General features: G+C 40.1%; 1 protein-coding gene across 6 annotated transcripts in view; it reads left to right on the plus strand.

Moving 5' to 3' along the window:
* Window positions 1–19,072, plus strand: part of CDK6 (cyclin dependent kinase 6) — a 1,418,406-nt gene that overhangs the window by 1,007,897 nt on the left and 391,437 nt on the right. For all 6 annotated transcript variants that reach the window (XM_044067635.1, XM_044067637.1, XM_044067638.1 and 3 more), the window contains one exon: window positions 8,986–9,095. In XM_044067635.1, coding sequence (XP_043923570.1) covers window positions 8,986–9,095 — 110 coding nt within the window. The remainder of the gene's footprint in view (window positions 1–8,985; window positions 9,096–19,072) is intronic.

Raw genomic sequence — 19,072 nt, forward strand, 5'->3', positions numbered from 1 at the left:
GGCAGTAGCCCATATCATCACAGGCTGGCACTCATATCCGTCATGGACAGAGGTAGCCAGTGATGATCACAAAGCCGCTCTGTTCATAAATTTGTTCTGTGAACTACCCTAAAAAAGAAGAAATGAGGATACTTGTGATTAACATGGCTAGGCTTGTAAAGGCTCAAGTGCCACTAGGCTAGTAACCTCCTATGGACCTATAAACCTATGAATGTATGAAGAGCTTATAAAATAATGGAAGACCTTAAAACAGATGAAGAGAGGCTTGTGAGGGGGTTCAAAAAGACAAATTATTTTAAAACAGAGCTCATGGATGGGATTCAGGTATTAAGATGGGGAGGGGAGAAAGCAAAGTGAAAGATTAAGGACCAGAATTATCCACAAGGGCAATTTTATAGCCTTGAGGCACAGTATGAAGGGAAATTATAAGCAGACTTCAAAAGGGGCATAAAGGAGTTTAATATAACTATCCAGGTCTTAGGAGAAAGGGGATCATTTTTGTAAACTTTGTAAATAATATACAAAGTTATACATTCATATTCATGTATTGTTTTCAAATTTTGAAGGATGCAGAGGTGAAGGTTGTTATGCTGTCATTATACATATATATATACACACAGAAAGTAGAATGAGAAACAGTTTGTTAAACATACAGTCCCCAGGGTGCCTCCAGATAGACTGGGGTAAACTGGAAAAAGTAATTACAATCTTTATATCATCTGGGGCAGCCATCAGGAACAATTTTATTTTATTTATTTATTTTTTATTTTACATTTGTTGACCGGGCTAGTCCAACTGGATATATGTCCATTTTCAGTGGAGGTCTGGGGAGAAAAGCTCCACAGACAGAGTAATATTTACAAAAACACAGGTACAATACAAAGTGTTGTCAGTCATTACATATCATTGCATATGTTGTCTTAATTAGGAAAAAATAAAATAATAATAATCATAGCACATGCCAGCTATGAATATGCATACAAAGTATATTCAATTACAATATTAAGCTCTAAATTCACACACATAATAGTGTTAGTAGTTAAGTAAGCAGGCTTAAATAGGTAGGAAGATTAGTGTCCAGGGGCAAGGTAGGAAGTTAGTCTGGGTTAGCACATGGGCATAACCAATGTGATTTAAGGTAAGGTTTCAGTTTGCTTTTAAATAGGGTAACTGAGGATAGGGAGGTTAGGTGATCAGGGAGGGTGTTCCAAGTTCTACCTACTGTATTGTAAACAATGAGTCACCGGCTGCATTATTGGTCTTCGCTATTTGTACTAATAGTTTGTTTGATGAGCATAGGGTCTTGAGATTGTTATAGGGAGTGATAAGGTTAGTGAGTATAGGTGTATTTGTTGGTTGATACAGGATCTTATGGGCAACTATTAGTTGGTTCAAAAGTATTAGATTTGACAACTCTAACCAGTCTAGTTGCTTAAGATTGTTACAATGATGGGTTCTATAGGTTGACCCAGTTGCAAAACTGGCAATATTGCTGTAGGAAATAACCAGTTTGTTCAGATTGCTTTTACCTAGTTTAGTGTAGATAGGGGAAGCATATAGTAGGGTTGAGATTAAGTGGGTACGGGCGATAGTGGTCCTGGCTAGTGGAGTCAGAAAGGGTTTGATCCTGTAGAGGGAACCTCATTTTTTGTTTACTGTTTTTATAGTGTCGCTGATGTGAGGCTCAAAGGTGAGGTTATTATCAATTAGTACCCCAAGTAGTTTTGTGGTAGGATCAGGAGATATGATAGTTCCATTGCTAGATGTAACAGTAAAGTTTACTGGGGTGGCCCTACGGGTGGGAGTGAATACACTTGAATACACTGGTGCAACATGAAGAGACATAGTAGGGCAAGGAGGGAACTCAGAAACCTTACAAAAGCTACAACAGAGCTGAGTTAAAATGGGGGCTTGAATAATATATAGGGGATACAAGATAACTGAATACAAGAGGGATACTACGATGTTGTGAACTTAATTACATAGCCTGACGGTAGTGAGGGAATGTACACCTTGATACCGGGTTGAATCCACTGTACAAAAAAGAAAAATGATTCAACAGGAAGTATGACAATATTTTTTTCAGAATGAATAAGGACAAACCGCCATGGTAATCTGTATGTGCAGCATACATGAGCGTTTCACAGAATTTTGTAATTTTGGTAAGCCAAATGCTCCAATAAAGTCTGATATGTCATCAAAAAAAATCTTAAAATTAAGACAACTGTATCATTTCATCTTGAAAAGAAAGTCAGTTCTGACAGCCCATGTGACAGCCTTCATTGAGAAACTATGTACAATGAAAAGTTAATGCTGGTTCTCAGCATTTCTGAAGTAAAACAGAAATAGTATTTCCCAACAAGACTACTTGAGACCTTTGTTTTAGTTTCACCAGGAATTAAAGAGCCTCGTTTCCTGTTCATCATGCACCCATTGGTTGTATAGCTGCTTTCTGTTGCTGTGCTATGTACATCCTCTGTTGTTATTTATATGCTTCTAACACATGTACCTAGAAATGTTTGACAACAAAGGCACTTTTAACAAGATGTGGTTATTTCTTCCTAGAAATTTAAGAATCACACTTGGTTTCTGACGCTGCAGTGTGCACTGTACTGGTCTGCATATAACATACATTATGGTTCAACTTTTTTTTTTTCAAATACAGCAGAGTTAGTTTTAACAGCAGCTTGCCGCCTGATAAGTGTATGTTGACTCTGAAGCTGAAATCCTATATTTAGTTAAACATGGATGACCAAATACATGTAAAAATCCTTGGTAAATAAAAAAAAATAATTAGTAAAAGAACACAGAACAAAACTTTAATGAGGAAAGAGTTAGCAGGTTTGCAACCATGAACAATGCATGATTTCTCTCAATCTGTAAATACAAAAATGACTCACTGAGCCCTTGCTCCATGGTATAGGCAGGTAAAGTGATGACTATGAAAGATGACCTGGGTTCGAGTAGGAGCTTGAGTGCTGGTGGAACCAGGGTGGGGAGGATGGGATTGAGTGACTGATGTGGACTGATGAATGACAATCTGGGAGGTGCAGTCTTGCTACTTCCCCACTGTCCTCATCTGGAGTCTGAACCTTAAGTAGGCAACACTAGGCTGAGGGTGACTACCACAGTGCATGCTAGCCAGAGGAGTGACTTAGAAAAGTCTGACTGCTCCTAGACCTACAGCCTGCAGCAATCCTAGGTTTGATTCTCTCAGCTTCCATTTTCCTACTGTGTGACTCTGAGCAAGTCAGATAACCAGACATTGGTGCAGGTCACCTCTTTAAAGGGACTGTGTGTCCACTGGACTTACCTGGTTATTACTTTATTGTTATTATTGCTTATGAGAGTGCGTGTGTGTGTGTGTGTGTGTGTGTGTGTGTGTGTGTGTGTGTGTGTGTGTGTGTGTGTGTGTGTGTGTGTGTGTGTGTGTGTGTGTGTGTGTGTGTGTGTGTGTGTGTGTGTGTGTGTGTGTGTGTGTGTGTGTGTGTATGTGTGTGTGTGTGTGTGTGTGTGTGTGTGTGTATGTGTGTGTGTGTGTGTGTGTGTGTGTGATACATGCAGGCACCCCTCTGCATCAGCAGTGATACTGGAGTATCACAGCCATCATGGGGAGGTGTTAGTATTGAGAGAAGGGACCTGTATGACCTCAGATGGCCTGCTTCCAAACAAATTATTCTTGCCACATAGGGGAGGAAATTTGCTTTTAATTCTCCTGTCCTGAGCAATTAATGACTGGACTAAAGGGGTCTTCCCTTGGAATGAATGAGTCGTTTTGGTGCTGTAAGGAGAGCATAAAGTGAAAGTGTGGAGGAAATGACCATTCAGACAAGATCTCCATCAATCTAAAATTATTTATTCTTAAAGATATTTATATTATTAAGATGTGCAGACAGTTGGTGGAGAAATCAAAATTGAAACTTAAAGTGCTACAGGATATTTGAATGTGACAGTGTTCTGCTTGTTGTGGGTTCCTTATGTTGTCTACTTTTTACATGAACAATGAACAAATGCAAGTTATTAGCTGGAATATGGAGTTTGCAATAACAACATGAACTGTATTGCAGATATTCTGGCAGAGTTCCAAGTGCTGGGTACATTTGTCTCAAAAGAGTTTGAAATAACAGAAAAACTACTAGGACCACAAAATAGCTTAGAGTTCTGCAAGTGACATGTTTAGTTATTTACTGTTCTTTTCTTGCCAGTATGAATGTTAATACATGGAAGGGTTAGAAATGCAGAGCATGTGTGGTAAAAGTGTAATCCAGACCTTTTATACTAAAGACAATGTAGATTATATTCTTAATGAATTAATATGCATATGCATACTTCTCACATTAACATAGCAAGCAGCTATAAAAATTCATGTTGCAGGAAGCAACTAATAAAACATGTATATGGTACATACCCAACTCATGAGAAAACTGCTTATTTTTGTGGAACAGGAATTAAATATTCTTCATCCCAGTCAGTAACTACACAATTTCTGGACCTTAGCTAATGTCCCATCCTCCACACCATGATGGCAACATGAGATGATGTCCAGTCTCACAAATGTGATGATTAGTAATGATGTTTTATATCTCACCCCCCCCCCCCATACTGCCACACTTTGATGTATATGCATCAGTTTGTTAAGGTTCACATACAGCATACAACCGGTAGCAGTGTTTCACACACAAACAGCTGTCCAGTGCAGCTTTGGCATAATCGGTAAAGGCAACTGTGCGGGAGAAATGCAGTTTGCCCTTATTGCAGGCAAAGGGCACAGATCTTTGAGATTTTTCATGAAATTACATTTCATCTTCTGATAAGTGAACTATGCATGCCCCAGTGTGCCTGTAGGCGAGGTTTTTAGTAGAATAGCCTTCCATATTAGTAAAAAGAATTAATACACTCCTTTTGGAGTGCTGCATATTTTACAGTACCTTTCTGGAATGATCTTTGGGGCTTGTACATAACATCATTTATTGAATGGGTAACTTAACTAGAAGTAGTCACTGTTATTAGGTAATAAATGTATTTAGTTAAAAAATGATAAATAAAATATAACCAAGATTTTACCCTTCCCATATCCCCCATATGGCAGTCTTCTTCACCGCTGTGCCCCAATATTTATAATAACTTTGAGATCACCCATCATGAGGGAAAACACCACTTCCCCAAGGTCTCACCACCAAAGTGCATAACATATTTATGATTAGGAGGCCTACCATTTGAATGGTCAGTCTTTCAACAGTTTCTCTTGCAAAAGGTACTTAGGAGGTTTGGCATAAAGAAGAATTTTCACCAAGTATATGAATCTGCTAGGCCTTGGCCTGATGTCTAGGTTATCATGATTTCGTCCCAGTACTCAAATTATCTAATTTAACAAGTAGGCATTGAAATCCAAATAGCATAAATGTTTTTAATTAAATATATATATATATATATATATATATATGTACAGACGTGTGTGTGTGTGTGTGTGTGTGTGTGTGTGTGTGTGTGTGTGTGTGTGTGTGTGTGTGTGTGTGTGTGTGTATTCTTCATCATTGTAAACCATACTCAACAATTGTAGGTTCAGTGAGCTGTAACTTCTGAAGGTATGGAACTGTAAGTTGCATTCAATAATTGGAAGTCCAGTAAGCTCTAACTTGTCAAGTTGTGGAATTGGTCCTAGACAGGACACTGGTCTAATTCAATTTTTGTTAATTATTTAAAATGTGTAATTGTATTAGGTCATTTTAATTCTAAGAAGTTATGGAGACAGGCTACTTTGGATTGGGAAGAAAAAAAACTTTAAAGCACATGTTTACGTTAACAAAAATATTTTACTTATTTCATACATCTAACCAAGGCTTTTTAATTTCATTTTTTCACACAAAGTATGTATTGTTGCAAGTAACCTAGTATGTGTCCAGCCTGTAGGCGATTCAGAGAAATTGTTTGTTGGTACCCTTAACATGGAAATGTAATTGCTTACAATCAACACTTGTTTCATGCTACACATGTAATTTACAATAGGAAAATCTTATTTTAATTATTAATACAGAAATTCTACTTAGTGAAGGACTAAGCCCTACCTCTGAGCCAGGGTGAATGAGTACAAATGTGAGCTCAAACATTGGAAGGTCCTGTTGAGGAGAGGAAGGAACTGAGTAATGTGAGGACTATTAATAACAAGGGAGATGCAGTGGTGTAGCAGTTAATGTTGTCACCTCACAGCAAGAGGTTCTCTGGTTAAATTATCGGCTGGGGTGTCTTCTGCGCAGAGTCTCCATGTCCTCTTTGCATTTGCATGGGTTTCCTCCTGGTGTTCCGGTTTCCTTCCACATTCCAAAAACATGAAGTAGGTGGACTGGACACTCTAAATTGGCCCTAAGTGTGACTGTGTGCGTGTGGATGTGTGTGGTGTACCCTCTGACGAGGGCTGGGCATGGCCTTGGGATAGCAACCTGAGCATATAAAACCCATAACTCCTACAGAAACAATGATCACTGAAAGGTGGTCATTGCCTGATGTACCACATGGTGCATAAACGGTAGAGAGAGAGATTAATAACAAGGAATGCATTTGAATGTAAAGATAATGTGATATTTCAGCCATTTGGAAATTCTGTTCTTCTAAAAGATATATGCCATTGAGCATGATTTTTTTCTGTGGTCTTGCATACCCCCACCTCATTTGGAACTGCCCTCACTAACAACGTACTACTGGATCATTTCCTTGTGGGTTATAAGTATGCAACCACAGGATAATCATATGCTGTTTCCATTGCAGGTGAAAGGAAAAAAGACTTTCAGGCATCTTACAGAATATGACAATGTAAAGCAAAGAAGATTAACATCATTTGGTCTGGTCAAGAGTAAAGCCTAATAAAATGACTTGTAAATCATTGTTTGTTCTCTTTGAAAATTAAGAATGTTAAACATTATATAGTATCTACTCACTACTGTTCATAGGCTCATAGTTGTATACTAGGCTAACAACCAAACTCTGCTAAAGACACTGCCTTTAATGCATGTCTTATTTATTTCATGAAGGACTTTTATATTTCCTATTTTTTGACCAGATAAGCCCACTATTGTCAGGAGCACCCCAGGAGTACTGCCTAGTTAAGTAGCTTGTTTAGATTCACACAGAAGGCAAATGGGGGTAGAAGGAAACAAACTCTGTTCAGAGGGTACAGGAAGCAGATCAGAGCTTTAGTTTTCTGTTTTAAGTCTTTCAGGTGGAATTTTTAAAAACAGGTCCAACTAAAAGTTCAACATGTAAACAGTATTTTTTTCTGGAGTTTGTGTACAATATTTTTAGCATTCTTTGCAAAGCTTTAGAAATATTTCTCATAATAAAGTATGCATAGGTGGTAGAGAATGTGTTGATCTGAGTGGAGTAAGCTGGGTAATTTAAAGTAGGCATTATAAGTGTAACCATGTATCTCAAACGGGCTATCTCTCACACTTTCAAGAGTGACTGTGCATTGTCAATGTCCAGAGTCCTTGTTTCACCAGGCTGAATGCCTTGTTGATAGTGATAAGGTGGAAAGCAAATGGTTAAAAACTGGATCTGGGTGTAATGTAGCATAACTAATGGTGTCCAATGTCCAGTGCAATGTGATAAAATGGCACCAGTATACTATGCCAGTGAAGAAAAGTTGTTAAACATAATATTTACTGACCTCATTGACTTAAAACATTTACGTACTGCTGACCCAGCAAGACATAACTTAGGTCAGAAATGTATGTGGACTGGTCATAAAGAAAAAGACCATGTAGGTCAGTGACATGCACTGGAAGTAAGCCCACTTCTGATCTTTGTAACAAGTTCATACTGACAAGGAGGTGTGAGGCTTTTGCAGTCACATATAGGATATGTGTGATAGTGTAGGGGCTACTGATGTAATTATTGACAAATGATTTGGGTGTACATGATCAGGTTTTGGTGTTAATTAGGAGGGTAGTGTTTCTGCTCACTGAAAGTGGATTTAATTGTTTGATTGCTGGCTGTAAACACGTGTGGTAAGTTTTTGGAAACATGGCCAAGCTCTCTGTCCACAAATAACTGTGCGTTGTGTGTATGTAGCCATTGATCACTAGTCAGACAGGAGATACAGGGAATGACCCTGACTTTTGAATGGCAGTAAGAGAGAAATAGGCATAATTAGATCAGTAGGGAGGAAGTCCAAGACACAGATCACTATCAGATGGTGGTGAGACATCAGGCAGAGTCGTCACTGATGAATCAGGTATGGAGGGGGACAGCCAATGGTTCCAGTTTCTAACATTAAGGGATGAGAGAGACCAAAAAGAAGATCCTATTAATACCAAACTGTGGGCAAATATAAGTTTTTCTATCACCAGTGGGTAAGGTCAGAGAGAATTAGGGAACTTTAATTGCTAGGAGTTTGCTTGGATACAATACCAGCTTCCAAGCTGAAGAAGGTGTAGGGATTGTCAGTAAAATATTGAAAGACATGCAATATTAATCATTACCGTGGTAAGGATGTACATTTTGCTGACCTACACATGTGCACCATATAAGAATTACGTGAAGGGCAGTTTATGTTCTGGTATTCTGCTGGGAGAATTGCTGTTGGCAAAATCTTCACACAGCAGGTTTTCATGGTGTACTGTGCCTGATTTTCTATGAACTCCTAAAGCTAAAATTCACACATTCTTTTGCACATATGCATAAGTGAAAATTTCGTGCCATTTGTGTACCAGATGTAGAGTTGTGGATAATGGCTAGAGTTGCCTTTAGGCTAGGATTCTCAATGGCACATTATATTTACTGCAAGGCTGGGATAAACAGACTGTAAGAGATTCTTTTAATTTAGATGTACAGCAGTGAGGAAAACTTTTAAAGCCAGGAAACATACGGCAATCATAGTAAAATTAATATTGGTTTGGCATTATTTATTTCTTAAAAAAGAACATTTATCTAACAGCAACTTATTTGTTTAATTTGCTATATCCGAATTTTCTAATGAAATGTTATTTTTAGGTTGTCACTCTCTGGTATCGGGCACCTGAAGTCCTTCTTCAGTCAAGTTATGCTACACCTGTTGATCTCTGGAGTGTTGGCTGTATATTTGCAGAAATGTTTAAGAGAAGGTAGGAGCAGCAATTTATTATGATTTGTGATCATTTACAATAACACATTCAGGAAGAATTTAGCATGGTTGCTTATAAAGAAAATCATACAGCACATACATGGGAAGTACAGTAGAGAGTTGATTATCTGAATGTCGATTATCTGAAATATTAATTATCCGAACACAGCCTTCCAAAGTTTTCGGGTAGGAAAAATCATAAAGTCTGAATATGTAAACATTATACATATTCACTTGTGTGTGTGTTTTTGAGCTTGTATCCTGCTCATGTATGAAAAATATTCTTTATTGTCTTCTGGAATCACTGAATGTTTGAAAAGTGTATTACCTGTGTGCAGAGTTTAGAAGTTTTTTATCCTGTTCAATGTATGTCTGATTATCAGAACAGTTTGATTATCCAAACCATCCTAGGTCCCAATTAATTCAGATAATTGACTGTCTACTGTAAAGTGTGCAACTTTGCTAGTCCATATCCATTTTTTATTTGCTGCATTTGAACATAAAATAAGAATAAATTATAAATTGTATGCATATTTTTTTACCCAGACTAGACAAAATCATTTTAGAAAACTTTTAGTAACATGGATTACAGGCAAAGTGTAAGCCATAGCTGTTTGCTAATTTGGCAGTATTATTATAGGTTCATAGGTTCATACTAGGCTATCTGCCCTAGGGCATTTATAAGCCTAGCCCAGAGTTTTGTGGCTTTCGCCACCCCTTTAGTTTGAAGGATACTATGCCCATTATTTTGCTGTGCCTCTGTCAAGCAGTGACACCAAGGTTATCCCTGGGGTATACCTGCGATCTCCCATCCATTGGTCAAGATTCCTCTTGAACAAGGCCAGCGAGGTGCCCAGCCTCACATGTACCAGGATTTTGTTCCACAGCGTAGGGAGTCTCTGGGTGATGAATCTGTCCCTCCAGCACGTCCTATTAATAGCCGTGTTGAGGTTTAAGTCTCTTGCCCTTGTAGTTCTGATGGATTTAGATTTTTTGAGGTGAAGCATGTTCATTAATTCCAGGTTGGACATGGCCTTGTATGTCAAGCACAGGTCACCTCTGAGCAGATGGTAAGCGACTGAATAGAGCTGGAGTTCCTTCAGTCGGGCAGCATAAGACATATTTTTGAGACCCTTTATCCTTTTGGTGAGGAACTTTTGGGGCCTTTCCAATTGCTGCAGGTGTCGGGTCAGGTACATTCCGAATGGGGCATTGTACTCAATTATTGGTCTGATGAGTGATGAGTACAGGGGAACGATGACCTCCCTTGATCTAGATGTGAATCCCTTCATGATCAGGTGGACAACGTAGAAGGTCTTCCTAACTACTTTGGCAACGTGAGTGTCAAATGAAAGGTTACTGTCAACCTGGGTCCCCAGATCCCTGATAACCTCTTCTGTGCTTAGTGGATTGCCACCTATATGGTAACTAGGGGTAACCTTGTTTTTCCCGAAGGGTATGACTATGCATTTTTTGGCGTTTAACTTTAGGCCATGGTTCTGGCACCAGTTATCCATTTCTATGAGACCCTTCTGAAGGATGTCTGTGTCAGATGGGTTTTCAACTATGGTGCCCAGTTTGCAGTCATCTGCAAACTTTGTCAGCCATAATCCTCCTGTGTTTGCTTGTACTTCTGAAAAGTAGATGCCGAACAAAAGTGGGCCCAGGACTGAGCCCTGTGGGACACCACTTGTGATAGGCTTGGAGTCTGACATGGCGCCAGCAACTCTGACCCTGTGGGTTCTGTCACTTAACCAGTTTGCAACCCATCTAGGGACGTATGGGTTTACATTTAAGCTGGTTAGTTTTTCAATGATACCCGAGTGGGGTATTGTGTCGAAAGCCTTTGCCAGGTCAAGGTAGGCTGTGTGGACTGCCTTGCCCTCGTCAATGGCCTTGGTGACTGTTTCGAAGAAGTCAACCAAGTTTAAAAGGCATGATCTGCCCTTGACAAAGCCAAACTGGGTTGGATCCAAAGTCTGCAAGTCCCCTATGTCTTTATTTATGAGTTCCATTATGATCCTCTCCATAGCTTTGCAGACCAGGCTTGTCAAGCTGATGGGATGGTAGTTTCCGGGGTCGGTGGAGGCACCTCCTTTATGAAGTGGGACCACAGTTGCCGTACGCCACTCCTTGGGTACGTATCCTGAGGTGAGCCTAAGATTAAACAGCTGCCCTAGCTGCGGGTTTAATTTCTCATTGAGTTCGTGGAGCACACAACTGGGGACACCATCTGGTCCCATGGATGCTGTGTTTTTCGCCTTGGAGAGAGCAGTTCTCACCTGAGCATTTGAGATGTTTGGGGGACTACAATCCTCTGGTATAGATATCTCTCCTTTTGGGGGGGGGGAAGAAATTTGCACTGAACCTGTCAGCCAGTATGTTGGCAATGTCTGTAGGTTCAGTGATTTTTATGTCATTTTGAACTAATTCTGAGCATATCTGGGAGTTTCCTCCCAGGTTTCTAACATAGCTAAAAAAGGCTTTATGATTGTCTTTTGAGTCCTTAGCGATTTTTCTCTCAAAATTTGCCTTGGATGCTTTTATGAGAGATCTCAGTTTTTTACTTATAAGGATCAGGGGTGTCTTCCCTTTTACGGATTTTGCTCTGTCTTGTAGTAGCTTCTTCCTTTTGTTGTAAAGCTTGTTTATGGCTGGGGTCCACCAGACTGGACGCTTGCCTTTGGTACAAAGAGTCTTTGTTTTGTTTGGGATTGCCTGGTCCATGCAGTCCTGGAGGTGCTGGTAGAAGGCATTTATAAGTGATTCAGCGGTTTGAGTAATGGTTTCCGCTGGCTCGGGGGCCTTGAAAGAGACCACACCAGTCTTTAGGAGTGTGAAGTCGGCTTTTGAGAAGTTCTTCACTGTGGTCTTTTTTATCTGGAGTGGGGGTGGGATGTGGACTTCCATTGAGATTAGTTTATGATCTGATCTCACCAATGATGGGTATACTTCTGGTGTTGAACATTGTGACCCCATGTTTGTGATGATGAGATCTAGTATGCTTTCTCCTCTTGTGGGGATGGTGACTAGTTGTTCCATGGCATTTGAGTTTATGAACTCTAGGAACCTTTGGGCTAGAGTGTTGGGGCTTGAGTAGTGATCCCAGTCTATATTTGGATAGTTGAAATCACCCAGTATGATAGTGTTTGGAGATATATTTATCCCCTCCAGTGTTTTCAGGAAAGCTGTGTGAGGTTCCTGAGTTTGAGAGGGTGGCCTGTAACAAGCTACAAACTGCAGTGCAGTCTTGCCTACGGTTAACTGCACCTGGATGGTTTCCGATGCATCGTGCGTTGCCACCAACCTTGAGGTGAGGGTGTCCTTGATGAATATGGACACCCCCCCTCCTTTCTTGGTGTTGTCCGGATTTTGGGGCCGGAACGCGTGATATGAGGTAAAACCTGATAGTGCCGGGGTGCTCTCAGGAGCCTTGAACCAGGTTTTAGTCACAGCACAGACATCGATGTTCTCCATACTGAGAAGGGCTTCAAGTGCGTGCATCTTGAGGTTGAGACTTCTGGCATTGAGCAGCATTACCCTTAGTTTTTTGCCTTTTTTGTGTTCTAGGGTGGTAGGTTTAGAATTTGAGCCCTGCTGATTTGAAATGGATCTTTGTTAGGACTGGGGGAAACTTGTGAATGCTAATGTGTGTTTCTCTATAACAGGTTTGTTCAGCATTCAAAATCTGAACAACCCAGGTATGCAGCCAAAGGCTAATGGATAGTATTCCCATATTAAATCACAGAACTGCAGTGCATGCATAACGCTGATCAGAATGAGGGTATAGGTAACTGCCATGCGGATGTGTTAGGACTGTGGGTGCTCAAATGACTAGGCTTGGAGAATATGTCTGTGACTATAAAATGTATATGCATCTGGGGTGTGAAGAAGTGAGTTTTCAATTTCCCATTGCTTTGTGGTTTTGAAAATTTGTCTGAAACTAGATAAATTAGAAATGTACAGGGGTGAAGCAGAAGACACATGATTGTAATTATTTATCTTGATAGGATGTGTCCTGCAGCAGTTACCCTGTGTTTTTTGGGAGTTCTGTATCATATATTGCATCATATATTGTTATTTTATTATTTCTCAGTTGACTGAGGTACAGTAGAGAGTTGAATGTGAATGTCAGTTATCCAAAATGTCAGTTATCCGAACGCAGCCTTCCAAAGTTTTCCAGTAGGAAAATCATAAAGTGTGAATACGTAATCATTATACATATTCACTTGTGCGTGTTGTTTTCAGCATGTGCTCATATGCGAAAAATATTCTTTATTGTTAATGGAATCGCTGAATGGTTGAAAACTCTATTCCCTACGAGCAAAAGAACAAGATTTTAGAAGTTTTTATCTGGTTCAGTGTATGATTATCCAAACAGTTTGATTATCCAAATTACCTTAGGTCCCAATTAGTTCAGATAATTGACTCTGTACTGTATTGGTATCATAGTTATCCACATGTCCTATTCCATTTATTGTTGTCTTTATAAATTTAAAAAGTTGTACAAAAAAAGACCAAATTTAGTTGAGTGGAAACCAGATTGTTGAATATAACTTCATACAGGCCACAAAGATGAAAAGAACCATCTGACAAATGTTAAATGATAATGCACAAAACAATAATTTTTATAAACATTACAGAAAACAGCCATGCAGAGTACACATTTACATCCTAATCTGCAGTCTTAAAAATAAACCTAGTCTTTATGCATTAAATTCTGTCTTAATGTGTACAGATAGCCTGCAATGAATCAGTAATGTATAATTTTTGCATATAGTTGTAAAGGTTGTTATTGTTGATTTTCAATTATAGTGTTTGGTTGTGGTTATTGGTTTGCAGTTAAGAAAATAGAATTCATAAACCTAACCTTAACGTTTAATCTCAGCTAAGATGACTCCAAAAATAAAATCATTGACTTCTGCAAATCTTCTACATTCAGTGTTATAGTCACCCCAACAAGAAATGATCAAATTATTTAAATTTAATGACTTTTGATAACACTGTCCATAACCATAGATTTCACAGATTTTCATTGATATTCCATTTAAACCATGTCAGCATCCTTCTTCATGCCACACCTTGTTTCAACAGGAGGGGCTTATTAGTCAGTCTCAGAGTAAATGTGTGGGTACCCATCAAATCATGTAAGTTTGCTATCTTTCTTTAAGCATAACTTCACATCTTTGCATGCAGGGGAAGTTTATTCCAGAAGTTTGGCTGGTGCTGGGTTGTAAACTTGTCCCTCCACCATGTTTTATCTGTTGGTGAATATTTAGCTCCCTGGTTCTAGTATTGGTGGAGAAATTGGACTTTTTGAAATACAGGAGGTCCAGGGAAATTGGGTCTCCGATGCTGGGGTAAGTGAAACAGAGGTCTCACGTCAAAAGTCTATAAGACACTGAATAAAGTGATAGACATTTCTGCTTCTCTTGGTAAATCAGGGACTTTAGGCCTGTTATCTTTTTGATTAGGAAGCTTTGGGGTCTTTCGAATTATTTGATATATTTAGTGACATACATCTGAAGGAGGCGTTGCATTCAATAATTCATCTGATCAGTGCTGAGTTTAAGAGAGTGATTACCTCTTTAAACTTTGATATTATTCCTTTGGCAATTAGCTGTGCTATTAAATTTCCCAACAACCATTATCACATGATGGTGGTCAAAAGATTGGGAGCTATCAACCTAGGTCATTACTACATTTTTATTTTTTAGTGGTGTGTTGTTTTAACAATATGATGAGGCAAGGGTCTATACAGTATGATGAAGGGAAGGGTTGTTTACCAAAAGGGATGATTTTACACTTTTAGTATTTAGTTTGAGTCCACTTTTGTGCCAAGAGCTTTTAGGGAGAGTTGATGCTGAATCTGTGAGGGTAACACAACAATAACCCCTAGTCTGAGTCAGCAGCAAACTTTGTTAGTCATAGACCTTGGCTGTGTGTTTGAACATCTGAGAAGTGCCAAAAAGGAGAGGCCCCAATACTAGGCCCTGAGGACACAACTGCCAACCTTAATACATTCATGGGAGACACCTGCAAGTTACACTCTGTGGATGCTATCTTTCAGATGATTTGCTCTTCATATTTCCACACATGGGTCATTTTTTAAAGCATTTAGCTTCTAGATGATGACACCATGAGAAATGGTGTTGAAGGCTTAGATTAGATGAAGACGCAGCTTGTGAACTGCACAGCCACTGTCTACAGATGCAGTAACCCTTTCATAGGATCATAGGATTATAGGAAGTTACTAGGCTATTGGCCCTGAGGCCTTTATAAGCCTAGCCAAGAGTTTAGCCCATGCATAGACAAATCAGCACCCGATGCCCCTGTTCAGCAGGGACATGGGTGGAATCCCAGGGATGTATTTTATCTTTCCCATCCAGTTATCCAGATTGCATATAAAAAGGGGTAAAGAGGTACTCTGCTTGATGTGGAGAGGGGGTCTATTCCATAGTTGGGGGGGGGTCTCTGGGACACAAATCTGTCCCACCAGCAAGTCTTATTGATGTCACAGACCAGGTTGAGGCTGCGTGTGCTTGACTGCGGATATGCAGCAGTCCCATCAAGGCGGGGTCCGAGATCGCCTTGTATGCCAGACAGAGGTCACCTCTGAGGAGTCTGTATGAAACAGAGTAGAGGGAAAGGGATTTTAGCCTATCTGTGTATGGTAGGTTTTTGAGGCCCTGGATTCTCTTGGTGAGGAATCTCTATGGTCTCTCCAGCTGCTGCATGTGCTTTTCGAGGTACATGCCGAATGGGTTGTTGTACACAATAATGGGCCTTATAAGGGAAGAATACAGGGATGTTATGACCTCCTTGTCCCTGGATGAGATACCCTTACTTATGAGGTGGGCCATGTAGAAAGCTTTCCGTACAATGGAAGCAACATGGTGCTCAAAAGTAAGGCTGCTATTAATCTGGGTGCCCAAATCCCTCATGACTGACTGTGTGCTTAGAATGTTGTTATTAATGTGATGATTTGTAGAGACATCTCTCTCCCCAAAGGGGATGATGATGCATTTTTTTGTATTCAGCTTGAGGCCATGTTTCTGGCACCAGTCATTTGTTTGGGAGAAACCCCCTTGGAGGATGTCCAAGTCACTAGGGGAATTGATGACAGCTCCCAACTTGCAGTCATCTGCAAACATGATCAGCCATAGCCTACTGGTTTTGGCCTGTACCTCAGAAAAGTATATCTCAAATAGCAGAGGCCCCAAGACCGAACCCTGGGGTACGCCACTTGATACAGGTCTACTGCTTGAGGTGGCTTCCCCTATTTTGACTAGGTGGGTTCTATCAGTGAGCCAGTTAGCTACCGATCTGGTAACATATGGATTGATGCCGAGTTGAGAGAGTTTATCTATTATGTTGGAGTGGGGAATACTGTCGAAGGCGTTGGCCAGGTCAAGGTAGGCAGTGTGCACTGTTTTCCCCTTATCCATGGCTTTGGTGACTGTCTCAAAAAAGTCGACCAAATTTAACAGACATGACCTCCCCTTGACAAAGCCAAACTGTGTGGGATTGAGTGTTTAGTGGTTGCCAATATTCGTGTTAATGAGGTTCATGATAATCCGTTCCACGGCCTTTCAGATAAGGCTAGTTAGGCGGACAGGTCTATAATTTCCTGGATCAGTGGACACTCAACCTTTGTGTAAAGGGATGACAGTGGCTGTACTCCACTCAGCTGGGACAAAACCGGTACTCAGGTTTTGGTTGAATAGGGCGCCTAATGGTGTTGCACATTCCTGCCTAAGTTCATGTAGGATGCAGCCTGGGATGTTATCAGTTTCCATGGGGGCTGTATTTTTTGCCTTTGAGAGAGCAGTGATGATCTGATCCTTGGATATAAGGGGAAGGAGGCAGGGACTGGGAATGTCCTGATTTACTGAGTGGAGGACAGAGGGGTGAAATTTTCACGGAATCTGTCAGCCAACAAGTTTGCTATATTTCAAAGAAGTTTACCAGGTTCAATAGGCAGAATCTATCTTTCACAAAACTAAACTGTTGGGGGGGGGGGTCAAGTCTAGTAAAAAGCTTAATGTCATAGTTCATTAGTACAATTATAATATGTTCGTTGATGTTGCTGGTGAGGCTTTTTAAGTTTGATCAATCTGTAATTTTCCAGGTTAATTGTAAGGCCACCCATGTGGAAGTACATCACCACTGAAGTTTACCACTCATCACTGCTTTTCTGCATAATATAATGTTTGGATCCGTCTTGCTTATTTCTTTAAAGCTGTTAGATTACTTTACTTTACTGGAATTAAGAAAATGCTGATAATAGACAAGCTCTGGAATTAACAAAAGAGTGGGAGAAGACAAGCTCTTGAATTAACAAAATGGTGGCAGTAGACAATTTACTTGTAAGATATCTACTTTTAGGATCATAAGCTGCTACTAGGTGATAGACCAGGTAAGCCCTTTTAAGCTTAGTCATTAGTACAACCAACCAGACACTACACCTGTCTATAAAGAATAGGTGGTCAGGTGTGGGGTAAGTTTATGCTTTCCCATGCATACATCTAAGTTGCATTTAAAGATAGTGAAGGGTGTACTCCATTTTACAGAAACTGGGAGCTTGCTCATTCAGTGGGGAAATCTTTATATTAGTGTTACTACTAGTTTTACAGATATGTTGTAGCCCAAGCAGGATTGAGACATTTACAGCTTTGTAGGCCAAGCAAAAATCGTCCCTTAGGAGTTTGCTGGAGATACAGAAGTGTGAGAGGGCTTTCAGATGCTCTGGATAAAGTTAGGGCACTCATACCTTAGACTTTTCAGAGAGGTACCATTAGGGTTTTCAAGTTGTATTAGATGTTTGGATAGGTACAAAGGGAAGGGGAATGATGGCCTCTTTTTACCAAGAGATGTCTTTAGCAATCAGATGGGTAAGGCAAAAGGATTTCCTGTGGCAATTTATGCAAAACTGGTCAATATTCTTTCCCCAAGGATAGAGTAGCAACTACTGCTTCTGTTGTTTCTGGCGTCTATACCTGTTGGTTACATAGCAGTGCAAACTCCTTATTGCCCTGTGTGCTGTCTTGGTCTGCTTTAAATGCATTTTTTCTGACACTGCTGTTCTAGTGTGTTGGGCTCCTACATAACAAACCTGCCTTGAACTCTCCTACCAGATTTAACTGAAAAGTAGTCCCAGAACATGTGAGAACTAACCTTTTCTGCATGTATTTTACACATTATAGCATGTTAGTGCTGATTTAAAAGCTCTGTTTTGTGCTGTGGCTTGTTTTTCTGAAGATGTTCTTGGTATGAATAAAGAACGAAAGTGTTCAACACAGGTTCTTTATTTATTTTACCTGATATAAGATTTTATTGCACTTAGTTTTTCTTCTTTTTTTTGGATTTGTTCTTTAGTTTAATTTTATAGGTTCATAGGTGTGTACTAAGCTAATAGCCCTGGAGTCTTTACAAGCCTAGCACATAGGATTACCCAGGTATTGTGCCACCCAACCTTAGCTCCCAGTACCTCTGTCAAGTAGAGCCACTGGAGTGATCCCTGGGGTAAATTTCTATTTCCCATCCACTCATCAAGATTTCTCTTGAAGAGGGCCAGTGAGGTGCTCTGTTTGACATGTATAGGAAGTCTATTCCATAGCATGGTCAGTCTCTGGGTTATGAACCTGTCCTTCCAGCATGTTATGTTGATTGTGGTAGTGAGGTTGAGGTCTCTGGAGTGTGTAGTGTGGAGGGTCTGGGATTTCTTCAGATGTAGCATTTCTAACAGAGCTGGGTCAGACATGGCTTTTGTAAGTCAAGTATAGATCGCCTCTAAGTAGGCGATATGAGACAGAGTTTTTTTGAGTCTGTCCATATAGGACAAGTGTTTAAGGCCTAGGATCCTCTTTGTGAGGTACTTTTGCAGCCTCTCCAGTTGTTGCAGGTGTCTAGTGAGGTACATGCCAAATGGGGCACTGTACTCGATGATTGGCCTAATGAGGGAAGAGTAGAGGGAGA

This window comes from Protopterus annectens, chromosome 3.part1, assembly GCF_019279795.1.
Source record: "Protopterus annectens isolate FY-2018-M chromosome 3.part1, PAN1.0, whole genome shotgun sequence".
Taxonomy (NCBI): domain Eukaryota; kingdom Metazoa; phylum Chordata; order Ceratodontiformes; family Protopteridae; genus Protopterus; species Protopterus annectens.